Genomic DNA, 15,592 nt, shown 5'->3' with positions numbered 1-15,592 from the left:
GTTTTGGGTTGGAGGGGTTTTTACAGGAGGCCTAAGAAAGGCCCCAGAGACTCACTGGTGGGAGGGTCTGGTCTCCTGGAGCCCAGAATGAGGCTCTGGAGAAAGACTGGGGGTTCCCCCTGAGGAGACCAGGAGATAGAAGGGAGCCACCCAGAGTCCAGTCGGGCCCTCAAGACAGCTGGGCAGGAGGCAGCCCGTGCCTGGTTCTCTCCACAGGCCCCAGCCAGATGGCCCTGCTGCCAGCCACCAATATCAGAGCCAAGTCCTGGGGCCTGTCAGCCAACGGCATTGGCTACTTCAAGCATCCAAAGAACTCGGACCCTGTGGCCAGCCCTGCGGTCCCCTTTCCTGGAGGCCAGGGCAAAGCCAAGAACAGCCCAAGCCTTGGTCTCCATGTCCGGGGCCGCCGAGGGGCCCCTCAGCTTGGCCTGAGCTCTGCTCAGCCCACCCAGGCCTGGAGCCAGCCAGGTACCTGCCCTACCCCTTCCCCCGCTCAGCCCAACCTGGCAAGGCTCACTGGCCAGGGCCCATTTCAGCCCATCACCAGAATACCTGGGTGCAGAATTGTCAGTCGACAGACATTTGCTGAGCATTACTAAGTCCCAGGAGTCAGGCCAGGCTGATTATATAGCGTTATATCCATCGCATCATTTAATCTTCACAACAGTCCTGCGAGAAAGGAATCGTCCCCATTGTTCAGATGAGGAAATGGAAACTTGGGTGAAGTGACTTGCCCAGGGTCATACAGCCTGTTAGCGGCAGGGGTGGAATTTGATCCCAAGTCCACGTGGCTCCTTTTATGTCACCACGCCAGGGCAAGAAGGTTACTGTTCAGAGTCCCCCCAGTTTTCCAAACCTCATACCTCTGGTTTTAACAAAGCTAGAGAACCCTTTGTTTTCAAACCGGGTTTCTCTGAAGTATCCCCAGGGCTGCCTTGGAGGTTGAAGGGGAGGCCGAGAACCTTCCTGGCTTCAACCAGGCACCTCTGCTCTAGGTACTGGGCTTCCTCATCAACTTCCATTTGATGGGTTTTGTGGCTTAAAGAGAGAAAAAAAAAAAAAGCTTAGAAACTGGTTTGCCGAGATTGAAGTTCAGAGTGATGGGGAAACCCCACGGGGTAGATGCTTACCAAGCAGCCGTTTCCTGGGCCCCTTCTCTGTGACTGGCTCCGTACAGGGCACCGGGGGTGATGGAGATGGATGTGTCCTGCCCCCAGGGGCTCACAGACACGAAAACAGCAGTGTGGTGAGGCTCTGAGGGGACACACAGGCAGCTTGGCGACTGGGGAGGGCACAGAATCCGGACTGAGGTGCGGAGATGATTGGGGAGGCTTTCCTGGAGGAGGCGACATTGAAAGCTGAGTCTTCGAAGGACAGTGGGGCCCTGATTTGTGTGTGTGAATACTGCCGCCATGGCTGATTTCAAGCTACCAACTTGACGTCACTGTACCCCGAGTTGGGAAGAGATGTGTGCGGTCAGGGACAGGGGCCTGAAGAGCGGGCTCCTGTACGCCCCATGCAGGGGATATGGAAGACCCATCCCTACTTGTGGGTGTCCTGGGTCCGTCAGGGAGGCACACCTCAGGCTCATGGGAACTGTGTAGTCCTAGGGCTGCTGGGGAAGATGGTGGCGTGACCCCAGCCGTTGTGGGAGTCTGGAAAGAATAACCTGAAATTTATTCCTGCTGAGGTGTGAATGACTGATTCGAGTCTCGGGCAAGGACAGGTTTGGCTGCTTCTCATTTGTGTCCTGTCTTCTCACGCTCCTTCCTGCACCAGTGGCCTCTCTCCTTGCAGACCCAGTGCCGTCCCTGACCTCCATCCAGGTGCTGGAGAATTCGATGCCCATCACGTCCCAGTACTGCTCCTCAGAGGATGCCTGCAGGTGGGCTTGGCTACCTCCCTTCCCCCACCCCCGCCCCAGGACAGGTTCCCTCTGGTAACATGAGCCCAGGCGGTCCAGGTGTTCAGATCTTGCTCCCCTCAGGGAGGAACTTTCCCCTCAAGGTGGGGCAGCCCCTTTCTAGGCCCCTGAAGGGCTCCACTGTAGACTGGGGGCTGAGGAGTTGATGGGAGTGGGGGGGTGCAGGGCAGGGTGGCCTTGTTGAGGAGCCAGCTTTGCCCTTTCAGGCCTGGAAATGTCACCTACCACATCCCCATCAGCAGCAGCACGCCGCTGCACCTCCGCCTGACCCTGCAGATGAAGTGAGTGCCGCCGTGGGGGACGGGGACCCAGTGGTCCCAGGCAGCCGGGGGAGGGGCTGAGGAGGGGTGCTAGCTTTATTGCCTGATCCATGCTTCACTGGCTGTGTGACCTGGCAACCTCCGGGCATTGGTTCCTCATCTGGGAAATGCGCTGCTGCCTCCCAGGGGCCGTGAAGGCTGTGTGGGTCAGTGGATGGAAAAGGGTTTGTAGCCGTCTAGAGCCTTGACGGCTACGCATCATTTTCAGGCTGTGAGGATTCAGTGCCCTGTCTCACCGGGGTGAGGGAGGTAGAGTGGAGGGCTGGCTGGGAGCGGGCTGGGCTGGAGGAGCTCGGAACCCCACTTCCCTGCTAACTGGCTCTTTCCCAGCTCCTCGGCCCCCGTGTCCGTGGCGCTGTGCAGCCTGATGTCAAAGGAGGAGCCGTGTGAGGAGGGGGGCTTTCCACAGAGCCTCCATGCCCACCAGGACACCCAGGTAGGAGACTGGGAAGCTGTGGGCCAGCCAGGCCGGAGCTTCCTCCGCGCCGGCACATCTGGGCTCCCAAGCGGGAGGGGAGAGGGAGCTGGAGTCAAGAGAGCAGGCATCTCCACGGAGGACATTTTGGGGCCTGGGCCTCTGTGTCGCAGGGAGCGGGGCATGCGTGCACTGCTCACCACTGAGTGTCTTCCGGCCCTGTGCCTGCCCTGACGAAGGCCTGGGGAGGAAAACAGTTCCATAAGGCCTAACCTGGGGTGAGCGCAATGGTGGAGACGGGGAGGGCGTGTGGAGGGCGTCCTGGGAGCCCGTGGCAGGGAGAGCTGACCTTGTGTGGCCTCAGGGTCAGGCCAGCTGCCCCCAAGTCATGTTTGATTAAGATGAGACCTGAAGAGCAATACGGGATCAGCTGGGGAAAGGAAAGGGGACAGCGTCCCAGGAGTAGGGGAACAGCGGGTGCAGAGGCCTGGCGGCCAGGGAGAGCATGGCGCGCTGGCAGAGCTGGAAACGTGGCGAGGGCTGTGCGCCCGGGGAGATGGGAAGGAGGCTGGACCTGAAGCTTGGGCGGGGGCAGTGGCATTGTTCCATCTGTGACTTTGGAAGATCTCTTGGGCTGTGTGGAGGGGGCTGCCTCCTGGTCTGGGAACCTGTCACCGTCGGGCTCCTCCCTGGCCATGTGACCCGAAGTTGTGACTCTCAACACAAGTTAAGAGAATTTCTTCTCACCCACTCGTGTGTTCATTCAACAAATATCTGTTGGGGCCTCCTCTGTCCCAGGCCCTGTGCTGGGCCCAGCTGAGGGGAGACAGAGGTAGGGAAGAAACAGGCCTTGCCTTCCAAGAATGCACTCTCTAGCCGGGGAGAAAAGGGGTGCAGAAAGTAGCTTGAGTAGAGGATGGAGTGGGTGAGAGCCCTGAAGAGGCTCAGGCCCTGGGCAGGGAGGGCTGGAATCCCAGCTCTGCCCAGCCTCGGTGTTTAGGCAGGTGATTCAGCACTGTCCCCGTCTGTAAGCGGCACCGCCTCAGTGGGTTGCAGTGCGGATAGGGTGAGCGAAATACCTGGATGTGCCCGGAGCACAGTGGTGAGAGGGAAGGCAGTAAGAGAGCAGCGGCTGTGGGCCCCCGGCTGCCTGGCACGGAGTACACACAGACGGTGGGCGCTGTTGCTCCCCGAAGTAGAAAGTGCACCCTGCGATCTCTCTTCAGATCTCTGCTTCTCCACTTTGTAAACCATGCCACAGAGCCAGGGCTGCGACGGCCATGGCGGGGGATGCCAGTTGGGGTGGGACAGGGGGTGGGAGGCTGCGCAGCTGTCCTGACCCCTCTGCCCCCCTCTTTCCCCAGGGCACCTCCCACCAGTGGCCAGTAACCATCCTGTCCTTCCGCAGATTCACCTATCACTTCCGGGTGGCACTGCTGGTGAGCACCTGCGCCGTCTGCCCCCAGAGGTTCAGGGTGGGGCTTGGGGGTAGGGGGGGGACTGAAGATCACATGGCGGGACATGGGCAGTGTCCGGCGACGTCAGCACGGGGAGCGCTCTGGCATCCCCCCCCCCCCCACCCCGGAGCCACCTCACTGGTTCCCACTGCCCTTCCCTCCAGGGTCAGGCCAACTGCAGCTTGGAGGCCCCGGTCTGGCCGGCCGCAGACTACTACTTCCACTTCTACCGCCTATGTGACTGAGCTGCCCAGGGAGGCAGCGCCACAGCAGGGCCCGGGGTCCCGGGCGCCCCTCCACACTGGACGCCATGGTGTTACACTGGGCCCGGGGTCCCGGGCGCCCCTCCACACTGGACGCCATGGTGTTACACTGGGCCCGGGGCTCCGGGCGCCCCTCCACACTGGACGCCATGGTGTTACACTGGAGCCCGCCGCTGACACTTCCTTGGAGGGACTTAGGTGGCTCGGCCCTCCCCGTGCCTGGTGAAACTGGAAGTCCTCACACTGGAGCTGCTGGGCCTGCTGGCGGCGCCCCCAGACCATGGAGGGCGCTGGAGGGAGACCTGCCGGGCCCAGGCCGGCCTGATTCACATGTGTCCGGATTCGGCCGATGGAGGGCTGGTGGGCAGCAGCGCCCCAGAGGCGGGGGAAGCCCGTGACTCGGCCCAGAGCCTACCCTTCCTGCCTCCCCTTCTGCGACTGGGAGCCACCCCTCTTTTGGAGAGAGGACCCGTCCGCCTTTGAGACCGGCAGGGGCTTGGCTCGAGCCCTCAGAGACTTGGCTGGACCCACGAGTCAGTGGAGGGCAGACAGCCCTCACCCTTGAAGCTGCTCCCTGGGGAGGGCTAGGTAGTGGACTTCTTAGGGTCTGACTGTTACTGGACTTGGACTTCTAAGCTTTAAGCATGGCCCAGGAGGTCTCCTCTCCCTGGGAGAGCTTGGCTCCAAGAGCTCCCAGGGCAGCTGAAGCCAGCCCTGGATGGGCTGGGGACCGATCACGTGCCTTGTGTACACTTAGTGCCTGGCTGAACCAGGGGAGCCAGTGGGCCAGGTAAGCCTTGGACCCTTGAACCTGGAGTATCCCGAAGGGAAGGAAGTTCCCTGTGAGCCCCCAGATGGCGTTGCGGCCCCGCGGCCTGGGACCCTGGGAGCTTCCAGAGCTCACAGAGGTCTCTGAGCAGAGGAGCGGGAATCCCTGCGAGGCAGCAGGCTGGTCTCGTCTGGTGGGTGGATGCAAATAGCTTTTGCTGTTATTAATGAAATAATTACTAAAATGCACTTAAACCCGGGCAGGAGTCGAAGGATGGAGATTGAAAGCCCGGAGTGGGCCAGAGCCCCGGGGGGACACTTGAAAGGCAAGGCCCTGGCTCTGATCCGTCCCAGGGAGCTTTGAGACACCCACCCCACTCCCGACCACCAGGACTGGCCTTTCCCTCCACTCTTGTCTGCTGGTGGCCTCACCTCCCCAGATTCGAGGGCTCCTGTGCTGGGCTTGGACAGCCAGGCTGCGGGCCCCGTGCTCGGCAATAGTCCCAGTTCTGCCCACTCCTCCCAGGAGCAGAGTGGTGGGCTTGGGTTACGGAAGAAGTCTTATCTCAAGTGCCAACGTTAACCTTTCTTAGTGGGTATCTGGAGCTTTCTGAGGCCACATCCAGGCTCATGGAAGGAGAGTGGAAATCATTTCGTCGTGTCTGCCATGGGTTCAGAAATGGGGACGGAAATGCCATCCTTGCCCTGTGATATTCTGCCACCGCTTTGGGAGCCAGGCCTTGCCCCATCTACCTCTCATTCTCAGCTTTGAGTGGGAGGCCTTTCTGTGGGAGACCTGGATCTTGAAGAAGCCTAGGGACCGCGGGCCCCCTTCTGCTATGGATGTCAAAGCACTTCTCCTAGGGATAGGGAAACACAGGGGGAATGGGGGTAGCAAGGATACCTAGCCTCCCAGCCCCCTCCCCAGTGTGGCTCCTCCTTCCGACATAGGAATTACGTGGCTGCCCACGCCATGCTGGCGGCCGAGCCTTACTTAGCGCTGCTCTGTTCTCCTTCCTCCCACTGGGGGAACCCTCCCTAAATGCCATACAACTACCGAGCCCTGCCCCTTCTAATAGGATTCTGGGGCTTCCTCAGTGGGGGTACAAGTTCTTGGACCGCAGCCCCCCTGTGCTTAACTGGAAGGTGACCCTCCACTGCTCCCTGGAGCCATCTGGACACAGCATCGCCCCAATCTGGTTGGCAGCTGGCTGTTTCCATGCCTGGGGAGGGGGTCCTCAGTGCTGAGTTTGGGGCCGAGGCGGGGGGCGGGGGGAGGTCAACCTTGGACTAAAGTCGCCTTAAGCCCAGTGAGGGAAAGGGGCTTCAGGGAAGGCCAGTGGGCCACCTGCTGGAGGCTGACAGCTGCCTGGCGGGTGCCGGTGAGTGGGTGTCGTGGCTCCATCCCCTACCCCGGGTCCAGCAGCCTACCCTCCCTTCCGCTCTCCCTTTTGGCATTTGCTCCTGTAGCCACTGGGCCGATCTCCCCCAGGCTTCGAGCTGTACACAGCGCCTCTCGATGCACAAGTGCCCCCGCCCCCCGGAAAGCCTGCGTGTGCAGAGTGCGCCCCTTCCCTCCCACTTAACCGCCCCTTCCGGCCCCTGAGCTTTGACTCTGGAGTGGGCAGAGGGGAGCAGCCCCAGGCCTGCTTGCTTCCTGTCCCCTGAACTGTTCTTTTCTGAAGTAAATATACGTATATAAATAAATGTATAAATACTGCTTTGTATCTGAGCTTGCCTCGCCATCTTCTTGAGATTGTTCTGGTGGGAGATGGGGTTGCCTGTGGGCCTGGGACCAACTGGGGCTCCTGAGCCCAATGGATGCTTCGTACCCCATTATCCCTCGTAGCTTCAGGCCCGGCTTGGGAACAGGATGCAGCAGCCCCTTCCCCTAGCCACACCCCACGGACCTACTGCTGCCCTGGCTGGGTTAAAAGTAGCCACCTTAGGGAAAAGCTGAGCCTTTCGAGGGTCCCCGGCACCACTCAGAGGAGGGGACTGGCCCAGGGCAGACTTGACTGGTACGGGTTCCTACAAAAGTTTACACTAGAAGCCACAGTGGAGGGCAGGCCAAGCCCCTTCCTATCCACAGGTGAGCCCTCAATTCTAAGGATAAGACACTCCCCATAGCCCTCTCATAGGCAGAGGGCAGGGCTTCCCAGCAAGCAGGAACCACCTGAAAGGCAGGTGAAACGGGAAGGGGTGGGACTGGGGAAGTCGTGGGTCCCACCTGCACCACTCCCACCCCGCAGGACGGGCACCAGGCAGGGCTGTCACACATCTGCCTTTATTGTGAGCAGCAGGTGGGACATTTCTGGCATAGTAAAAAAAACTAATTTACAAAAGCAGGGATTCAGTGAAGCCGCCTGGCTGGTACCTGAAAAAGAGGGGTATCAGAATGAGAGCAGTGACCCTTCTTTCCATCCGCTTTTCTCACTGAACCCCTACGCTCCTGGGGCAAGCGCTGACGGGCACAGTCCTTGGAAGCAGGGCCACCAGAGCCGACGGATTCTAAGTGACCTGTTTGGTGGGTCATCTGCAGCAAGGTTGTGGGTGGTTTTTTTTGTCGCTTAGTCAAAATTTATTTCAATGACTGAAAACGTTGAAACTAACTAAAAGGCTACTCCTGGAAGCAAGTCCCAGATCCTGGCCCCTTGCTGGGTCACCCCCCAGCGGCTCTCCAATCACTGCGTATGACAGGTAAGAATGCAGATGTGTAACCACGGGAAGCCTGTGCCCACAGCCCTACGTAGTATATCCCAGAGCCAGGTCGAGGCCTTGGACAGTGTGGAGACCTCAGAACTGACAAAGGTGGTCCCACTTGGCTCAAATCCCCATTAGGAGACAGGGAAAGGGGCACCTGTGTGTGGTGTCCCTATCCACTCTGCTGAGTCTCACTCCATTAACCAAGGGGTCATGCAGGCCCAAGGACCCCGCTGATGTGGGCGTGGGGAGGCCTCTCCAGTGTCCCACCCTGCCATTGCTCTTACCCGTGGGAGCTCACACGTAGATGCCGACCCAGAGCAGCAGGAAGAGCACTCCAAAGCCCATGAAGAGCGAGGCCACCAAAGAGATGAGGAGCTCTTTGTAGATATCCCGAGTGTATTTGGTGGAGGTGACCTCGTAACTGGCAGGGCAATTAAGGAGAAGCAAAGGGGTGGCTGGCGTGGCTCCGGGCAGAGGGGCCCAAGAGGTGACCTAGACTCTGGTGCTCCTACCACCCTTCCAGCACCCATGAAGAAAATGAAGCCCAGAGGGGTTAGGTCACACAGCTAATGAGCGGCAGAGCCGGGACTAGCCCTCGTACCTCCTGACACCTGAGCACACCACAGGGCCCCGTACCTAGCCTCCAGTCCAGCCAGGCCCCTCTGCTCACTGTCCTGGAAACCGGAGGCGTGAACTGAGCTCACCTGAACCTGGAAAATAAGGCCACAACCTGACTTTGGACGTCAAATAGCCTTCCCTCAACCTCCTTACCATCCCCCGTCCCCACACCGGAACAAAACTGGCAGGGTGCATGTACCCAGCATGGTCCCTCCCTCAGTTTCCCACCTCACTAATTCTGGCCCACTGGCTGCTCAGTGAAAGGATACACGAAGAACCAGGCGGTGAAGAACATGCCAATGGCCAACAGCACCACAGTCAGATGCGGAAAGACAGCCGGGTTCACTGGACTGGTGTATCTGCTCATGGCCTCAAGCTCCTAAGGGAAGGCGTGAGATCAGAGCCATCAAAGAATCCCATGACCTCAATCTGGGGGCACTATGGGGTTATCACGGAGCCTCGTGCTGCTGTGACTGCTAGGAGCTTATTTCAGCTTGGGAAATGTGGAAATCCTTCAGAACCACCGTCAAATGATTCCGGTTGGGAATGACAACAATTACATCTTAAACTAAGGTGGCACTTTATCTTTTCAATATGAGACAAGATGGGCAGCTGAGAGTCAGAGGCTGAGGCACACAGAAGGTGACTGATTAGCTACAGATCAATGCAATGGTCCTTAACATTATCTGAGGCCACCGGCCACCATGAAAAACACGTGATGAAAGGTATGGACTCTTTGCCTGGGACAAACCGCATACAAGAAAAAGTCTGCTTATAATTTTAGAAGCCTTATGAACCCATGTCTGTAGACGTCAAGCTCAGAATCACTGCTGAAAGACAGACTCTGGACTGGTACCCAGATCTCAACTCCTAATCTTGTATTCTTCCCATTACACAATTAAGGAATCTCAGGACCTACAGGCAAAAGACATAACTTAAAATTCTGGGGCTTCACTGGTGGTGCAGTGGTTAAGAATCCGCCTGCCAATGCAAGGGACACGGGTTCGAGCCCTGGTCCGGGAAGACCCCACGTGCCGTGGAGCAACTAAGCCCGTGCACCACAACTACTGAGCCTGCGCTCTAGAGCCCGCGAGCCACAACTACTGAGCCCACATGCCACAACTACTGAAACCTGCGTGCCTAGAGCCCAGGCTCTGCAACAAGAGAAGCCACCGCAATGAGAAGCCCAGGCCTTGCAACAAGGAGTAGCCCCCACTTGCTGCAACTAGAGAAAGCCCAAGCGCAGCAATGAAGACCCAAGGCAGCCAAAAATAAAATAAATTATAAGTAAGTAAACAAGTAAAAAATATTTTTTAAAAATAAAAAATAAGTAAAATTCTGGCTCTACTGAATAACATGAGCCTCAGTAAAGTGATTATAATAATAACTCTCTCACGAGGCTGACGTATGATTTAAGAAAGGCGACAAACGCAATAGCGTCTAACTCACTGCCTGGCATAGAGTAGTTGCTCAATAGGTGTTTGTTTCCCTCCCAAGGTTATAGGGAAGATTATGAGATAATGCTTGTGAAAGAGGGCTGTAAACGTAAAGTTCTGTACAAATGTTAACTTCCATTGTCACCCACCAGCCAACGCTTCTAAAATCCAGAACACAACAACTCTAGAGAAGTAAATTGACCTCATTGTTCTCAGAGACACTGGAATTCAATTCAGTAAACATTTATGCCCCCCTAAAAATGATAAAGACAATCGCTGCCATTGATTGAGCCTCCAATTGCCGGCCCCAGTGTTTGGCACTGGAAATACAAAGATGAATAGACATCATCCCAGGGCCAGAGGCACGTCAGATGGTGGTCACTAGGAGGCGTGGCAAATAACAAAGAAGTCCATGACACGTGGCAAGAGGTCTGTACATAGGTTGCGGGGCTCCCAGGAGAAAGAGGACAAGTGCCCGAGACAGTTGTTAGTACTTCATCAAGAAGGTGACTTTTGCCCGGGACCGTGTAGTATGAGTACGAGTTCGGCAGGCGGGAAAAACTTTCCAGACAGGGGTAACAGATTGATCACAAGTAACAGAGATAAAAGCTCGAAGGTATTAGAAATGCTCCCCATGCTCCTCATCCTTATAAATCGTTAGATCAGAAGCCCATGCCATCAAAACCTCAGCCTAAGGAGTCCACGGCAAGGGGCTTCCCTTCCCCGCCCCTCAGCCCAAGCCGAAGGATCCAGGAGCCTCCAGCCCTCTGGACCTTGGACATCTGAGGCTTCTGCGAGAAAAAACAGGGCGCGGGACGGGCCCCGAGGGGTCCCCGAAGTCCCATCCGGAACTCCCCTCAACCCTCTCACCATTTTGCCGGACACAGGGTAATCCGCCGCTCAGCCACCGGAAGAACACGTCGGCAGGAGCAGGCGCGCTGTTCAGCCGGAAGAGGAAGTGCAGCTGCACAGGTGGCATTGTGGGATTTGTAGTCGTGTGGTTTCGGGTGTGGCGGGATCTGAGGCCTGCGGGGCGACCGGGGTGGAGTGGGGGCAAGCGGTAGAGAAGGGTAGGGTCGGCTCGCTGAGCGAGTCCGTTCACCCTGGCGGGACTGTTTGTCGTGAGAGAAGCTGGCCGAGAGGGCCGGGGCATGTACTACACTTCCCAGGAGGCTGTGCGCCGCAGCAGGTCACGTGACGGGAGCGCGGGCTTTGGAAGGCGGCGGAGCTAGAGTGTATCAGCGGCTAGCGCGGAGGAGGCGGCGGGGCTGAGGAGCGAGTTGGGCTGAGATCTGTCCTGGGCCACGCCGGAGCGCTCCAGAGGCCAGGTGAGCCCTTCCGGAAGCGTCTCCGAGAGCGGCGGGCCGTTTTGCCCCGGGTGCTGGGGAAGGCCGGCGGCTGCCGCGGGCGGGGCGGAGCGAGCGCGGGATTCGCGGTCAGGCGGGCCCGCCACTTTTCCCGCTCTGAGCCCGGGGCCGGTCGCTTAACTTCCGAGCCTCTTTCATCATTTGTAGAAAGAAGATAATTCCCAGCTCATGAGGTCGTTGTGTATTGTGACTAAGCTCCTGGAGGGGAGACATTGTTTTGAGCTACACTCGTTCACATCCCTTTCCTGCCTGCGTTTGTCGGACGCAGGGGGAGGATGCCCCGGCTAACGAGGCATTGTCCCCTCGGTACACGTTCTAGCAAAGCAGGCAGCTTGAGGCACGAACCAAAGGATCGAGTGGGTTCTGCAGGGAAAACGTTTACGGAGCACTTAATCTTTGTCGGGGTTTTTGTCTGTTAGTTAACTCTCAGGAGGCCTTAGTATGAATTGAGAGGACTTCCTTACTAGACTGTACGTTTCCTGACGATGGGAGCCTGTCTTGTTCTTTTCATCTTCCGAGGTGCTGACTTGGTGTCGTTTTGTTGCGCTAGATACGTTTAGCCGAGGCCGTGAAGTGGGTGAGACAGCACCCCTGGTGACCCTTCCTCCTTTTGCATCCTTTAAGTTCCTCCTTGTCTTACCTGCCTTTCTCTTTTAGCTGTCCCTCTGTATTGCTATGGGAATTCAAGGACTGGCCAAACTGATTGCCGACGTGGCCCCCAGTGCCATCCGGGAGAATGACATCAAGAGCTACTTTGGCCGCAAGGTGGCTATCGATGCCTCCATGAGCATTTATCAGTTCCTAATAGCTGTTCGCCAAGGGGGGGATGTGCTGCAGAATGAGGAGGGTGAGACCACCAGCCACCTGATGGGCATGTTCTATCGCACCATCCGAATGATGGAGAACGGCATCAAGCCCGTGTACGTTTTTGACGGCAAGCCGCCACAGCTGAAGTCAGGGGAGCTGGCCAAACGCAGCGAGCGGCGGGCTGAGGCGGAGAAGCAGCTGCAGCAGGCCCAGGCTGCTGGGGCCGAAGGGGAGGTGGAGAAGTTTACGAAGCGGCTGGTGAAGGTCACCAAGCAGCACAATGATGAGTGCAAGCATCTCCTGAGCCTCATGGGCATCCCATACCTCGATGCGCCCAGCGAGGCTGAGGCCAGCTGCGCCGCCCTGGTGAAGGCCGGCAGAGTCTACGCCGCGGCCACCGAGGACATGGATTGCCTGACCTTTGGCAGCCCCGTGCTCATGCGGCACCTGACTGCTAGCGAGGCCAAGAAGCTGCCCATCCAGGAGTTCCACCTGAGCCGGGTTCTGCAGGAGCTGGGCCTGAACCAGGAGCAGTTTGTGGATCTGTGCATCCTGCTGGGCAGTGACTACTGTGAGACCATTCGGGGCATTGGGCCCAAGCGGGCCGTGGACCTCATCCAGAAGCACAAGAGCATCGAGGAGATCCTGCGTCGGCTCGACCCCAACAAGTACCCTGTGCCGGAAAACTGGCTCCACAAGGAGGCCCAGCAGCTCTTCCTGGAGCCCGAGGTGCTGGACCCGGAGTCTGTGGAGCTGAAGTGGAGCGAGCCGAACGAAGAAGAGCTCGTCAAGTTCATGTGTGGTGAAAAGCAGTTCTCCGAGGAGCGAATCCGCAGCGGGGTCAGGAGGCTGAGCAAGAGCCGCCAGGGCAGCACCCAGGGCCGCCTGGATGATTTCTTCAAGGTGACCGGCTCCCTCTCTTCAGCTAAGCGCAAGGAGCCAGAACCCAAGGGGTCCGCTAAGAAGAAGGCCAAGACTGGGGCAGCAGGGAAGTTCAAAAGGGGAAAATAAACGGGTTTCCCTTCATTATACCTCCTTGACCCCAGAATATCTGCCGTGTTGTCCCCGCAAGAGCTGGCGCGGGAGAAACCTCCGTGGGGGTGGGGAGGGCCTTGCATTGCTTCCCTAGCACCACCCTGCTCAGTAGTGCTTTTCCCTTTGTTACGTGATCTCATGGCAGAAAGGCCACAGAGATTTGTTGTTTTCTTCTTTTTTAGCTCAGGAAAAGTATGTCAGGCTGAAGCCGCCTCTCAGGCCATTTAATGGACACTGAATCCATTGTTACATGAAAGTGATAGCAACAAGTTTTGAAGAAGAAAGAGCGAGATAAATGGTGGAGACAAAAGACTGGAAATGATTTCCTGCCTGGGCAACTGGGGGCTGGTGGGAGGTGACCGGGGGACTAGACTGTGCTCTTTGGCTCAGCCTTGACCCACCCTAAAGGGTAGCCATCAGGAAGATGCAGTCTTAAACAGGCGCGAAGAGCTGCCGGTACATAAGACAGGCAGAGTCCCTGGAGTTGGCAACAAGGGTTTGATTACCAGCTGTGTGTCCTAAGGTGGGCAGAAACCTGAACTTGCTATGTACATAACTCTAGTCTTTACAGTGGTTATTCAGAGGCATAAAGTGGTGGTGCTTCACATGGCCTCTCTGAGGCAGTTAGTTGAGTTGAAACTTTGGGATAAGATGCTGCGTTTTTTGTTTTGAAAGATATGAGGAGAAAAGAGTCAATAAAATTATAAAAGTAACCAGAATGTCCTGTTCTTTGAGAACATTTGAAGACATCTCAAGTGCCTCAGGTTTCAGGCAGTTTAAAATGTTCTTTTCACTCCAAGTTAACATGCTGGAATTGCACTGTAGTAATGGGTGGTTTGAGTGGCCACGAGATGGCACTGTGCTCCACAGAATGGTCAAAGCGGCTTTGGCAGTACTTCAGCCATTTAGAGGATGGTGCCTAGCTTATCTTGCTGGGAAAGGAGTTTTAATAAATTGAACGAATTTCTAGTTTTCCACCTACTGTGTGAGATAAAGGAGCTCCTCTGAGAAATCCTCACAATTTAGATCAACTACTTCATAGCATCCAAGCATTTACCAGTTTGTAAATCATGAAAGCTGCCATTCGAAAATCCCTTTTTGTTCCCTTTTTGACGTCAGCTTCAGGTTACTGTTTTTCGTAGAGGTGGGATGTTTTTGTACTCTGAAATTTTTATAATCCTAATAAAACTTGATAGGGGGCTGTCCTGTTTGAGTTTCTAATTTTGTAGCATTCCTATCACTTACTGCCATTTAAAGTTAACCAAGGACACTTAAGTGGTCTGAAATTTAAGTTGACAATATTTCAACAGATTAAGCAGGTAGGACTAAAGACCAGTAGTTTTCAAACTCTCGATCTTTGTATCTGTTCACTGCTCTGTCTCTAGCAGTTGACAAATGAAACCAGTTTTCCAGATTGAAGCAAGCCACACAACTTATTTGAGCTCCGTTTTTTTTATTGTTTTTTTTTTTTTTTTTTTTGGCTGCACCACGCAGCATGCAAGATCTTCATTCCCCGACCAGGGATCAAACCTGTGCCCCCTGCAGCGGAAGCGTGGAGTCCTAACCACCGGACCGCCAGGGAATTTTCCTGAGCTCCATTTTCTCATTCAGGTAATTCAATTCTAAGCCTGCAGTAATGGTGATGGGGCCGAGGTGGGAAGACTTAGGTGTTACCACCTCAGCGCAGTAGCTCTAGTTAAGGGCCTGTCCCCTGTGGTAGCAGGTAGCGTGTGGTTTGTTTTCCTCTTATTTTTGAAGTTGAGTTACCTGGTCTTTTCCAGTTTATTAACCACTGCAGGGAAAATCAATCCTGCAAATCCTACTTAGCACATTTTTTAAAATATAAATTTATTTTTGGCTGCACTGGGTCTTCGTAGCTGCACGGGCTTTCTCTAGTGGCGAGCAGGGGCTACTCTTCGTTGCGGCATGCAGGTTTCTCATTGCGGTGGCTTCTCTTGTTGCAGAGCATGTGCTCTAGGCACACAGGCTCAGTAGTTGTGGCTCGCGGGCTCCAGAGTGCAGGCTCAGTAGTTGTGGCGCATTAGCTGCTCCACGGCATGTGGGATCTTCCCAGACCAGGGCTCGAACCCGTGTTCCCTGCATTGCCGGGCAGATTCTTAACCATTGTGCCACCAGGGGAGCCCTAGCACATTTCTAATATTCTCGCTTGGAGAGGAGAGCTGTTCTAGTAGGGCAGTGTTAAAAGGGCATTGCTTTGCAGTCCAGCTCTGAGGTATTACGCCTTACAGAGATTTAGGCAAAAAGGAAACTTACGGAGACTACCTACACAGACTATCAAAGTTTAAAAGGGTGAGGGCATTGCCTCATGGTAGTAGGAAGCAGTGCACTAAACACTAGAATGGGCTAGCGCACACAGGCAGTCTAGCATTGGAACATGTAGGTATCATGGGAATGGGCTGGCCTTTCTTCTCCTTGCCACAGTCCACCTGTGCCTTGGTGTTTCTACAGCAGCCTG

The 15,592-nt window shown here is 56.1% G+C and overlaps 3 protein-coding genes across 4 annotated transcripts in view; 2 read left to right on the top strand and 1 right to left on the bottom strand.

The window, feature by feature from the left end:
- The window catches only part of MYRF (myelin regulatory factor), a 31,785-nt gene extending 27,299 nt beyond the window's left edge, over positions 1-4,486 (top strand). The window contains exons 22-27 of one of the 2 annotated variants that reach the window (XM_079930549.1): positions 217-468; positions 1,798-1,885; positions 2,131-2,205; positions 2,575-2,680; positions 4,024-4,098; positions 4,281-4,486. In XM_079930549.1, coding sequence (XP_079786675.1) covers positions 217-468; positions 1,798-1,885; positions 2,131-2,205; positions 2,575-2,680; positions 4,024-4,098; positions 4,281-4,361 — 677 coding nt within the window. In that variant the 3' untranslated portion in view covers positions 4,362-4,486. Of the gene's footprint in view, positions 1-216; positions 469-1,779; positions 1,886-2,130; positions 2,206-2,574; positions 2,681-4,023; positions 4,099-4,280 lie in introns of both variants that reach the window. The other variant, XM_079930548.1, reaches the window with a different exon arrangement.
- Positions 4,487-7,402: 2,916 nt separating this feature from the next.
- Positions 7,403-10,827, bottom strand: TMEM258 (transmembrane protein 258). Its single transcript, XM_079930547.1, has 4 exons — positions 10,778-10,827; positions 8,741-8,850; positions 8,138-8,274; positions 7,403-7,524 (listed from the first exon to the last, which is right to left on the bottom strand). The coding sequence occupies exons 1-3, from the start codon at positions 10,778-10,780 to the stop codon at positions 8,148-8,150; spliced, it is 240 nt and encodes a 79-aa protein (XP_079786673.1). The 5' UTR covers positions 10,781-10,827; the 3' UTR covers positions 7,403-7,524; positions 8,138-8,147.
- A 283-nt stretch (positions 10,828-11,110) lies between these two features.
- On the top strand, positions 11,111-14,857 carry FEN1 (flap structure-specific endonuclease 1). The gene is made up of 2 exons (XM_079929737.1): positions 11,111-11,235; positions 11,932-14,857. Exon 2 carries the CDS (start codon positions 11,950-11,952, stop codon positions 13,090-13,092), a length of 1,143 nt encoding a protein of 380 aa, XP_079785863.1. The 5' UTR covers positions 11,111-11,235; positions 11,932-11,949; the 3' UTR covers positions 13,093-14,857.
- Positions 14,858-15,592: the final 735 nt, after the last annotated feature.

Source organism: Stenella coeruleoalba (genome assembly GCF_951394435.1).
Source record: "Stenella coeruleoalba genome assembly, chromosome: 8".
NCBI lineage: Eukaryota > Metazoa > Chordata > Mammalia > Artiodactyla > Delphinidae > Stenella > Stenella coeruleoalba.
The sequence above is the reverse complement of the archived record's forward strand: the minus strand, read 5'-3'. Positions and strand labels throughout refer to the sequence as shown.

Excerpts from the sequence above, each read along its gene's own strand:
- TMEM258 (XM_079930547.1), bottom strand. Across the intron at positions 8,275-8,740 it reads TTCACCGCCTGGTTCTTCGT|TTACGAGGTCACCTCCACCA; the intron begins GTATCCTTTCAC and ends TTGCCCTGCCAG.
- FEN1 (XM_079929737.1), top strand. The coding sequence starts at position 11,950 with ATGGGAATTCAAGGACTGGCCAAACTGATTGCCGACGTGGCCCCCAGT.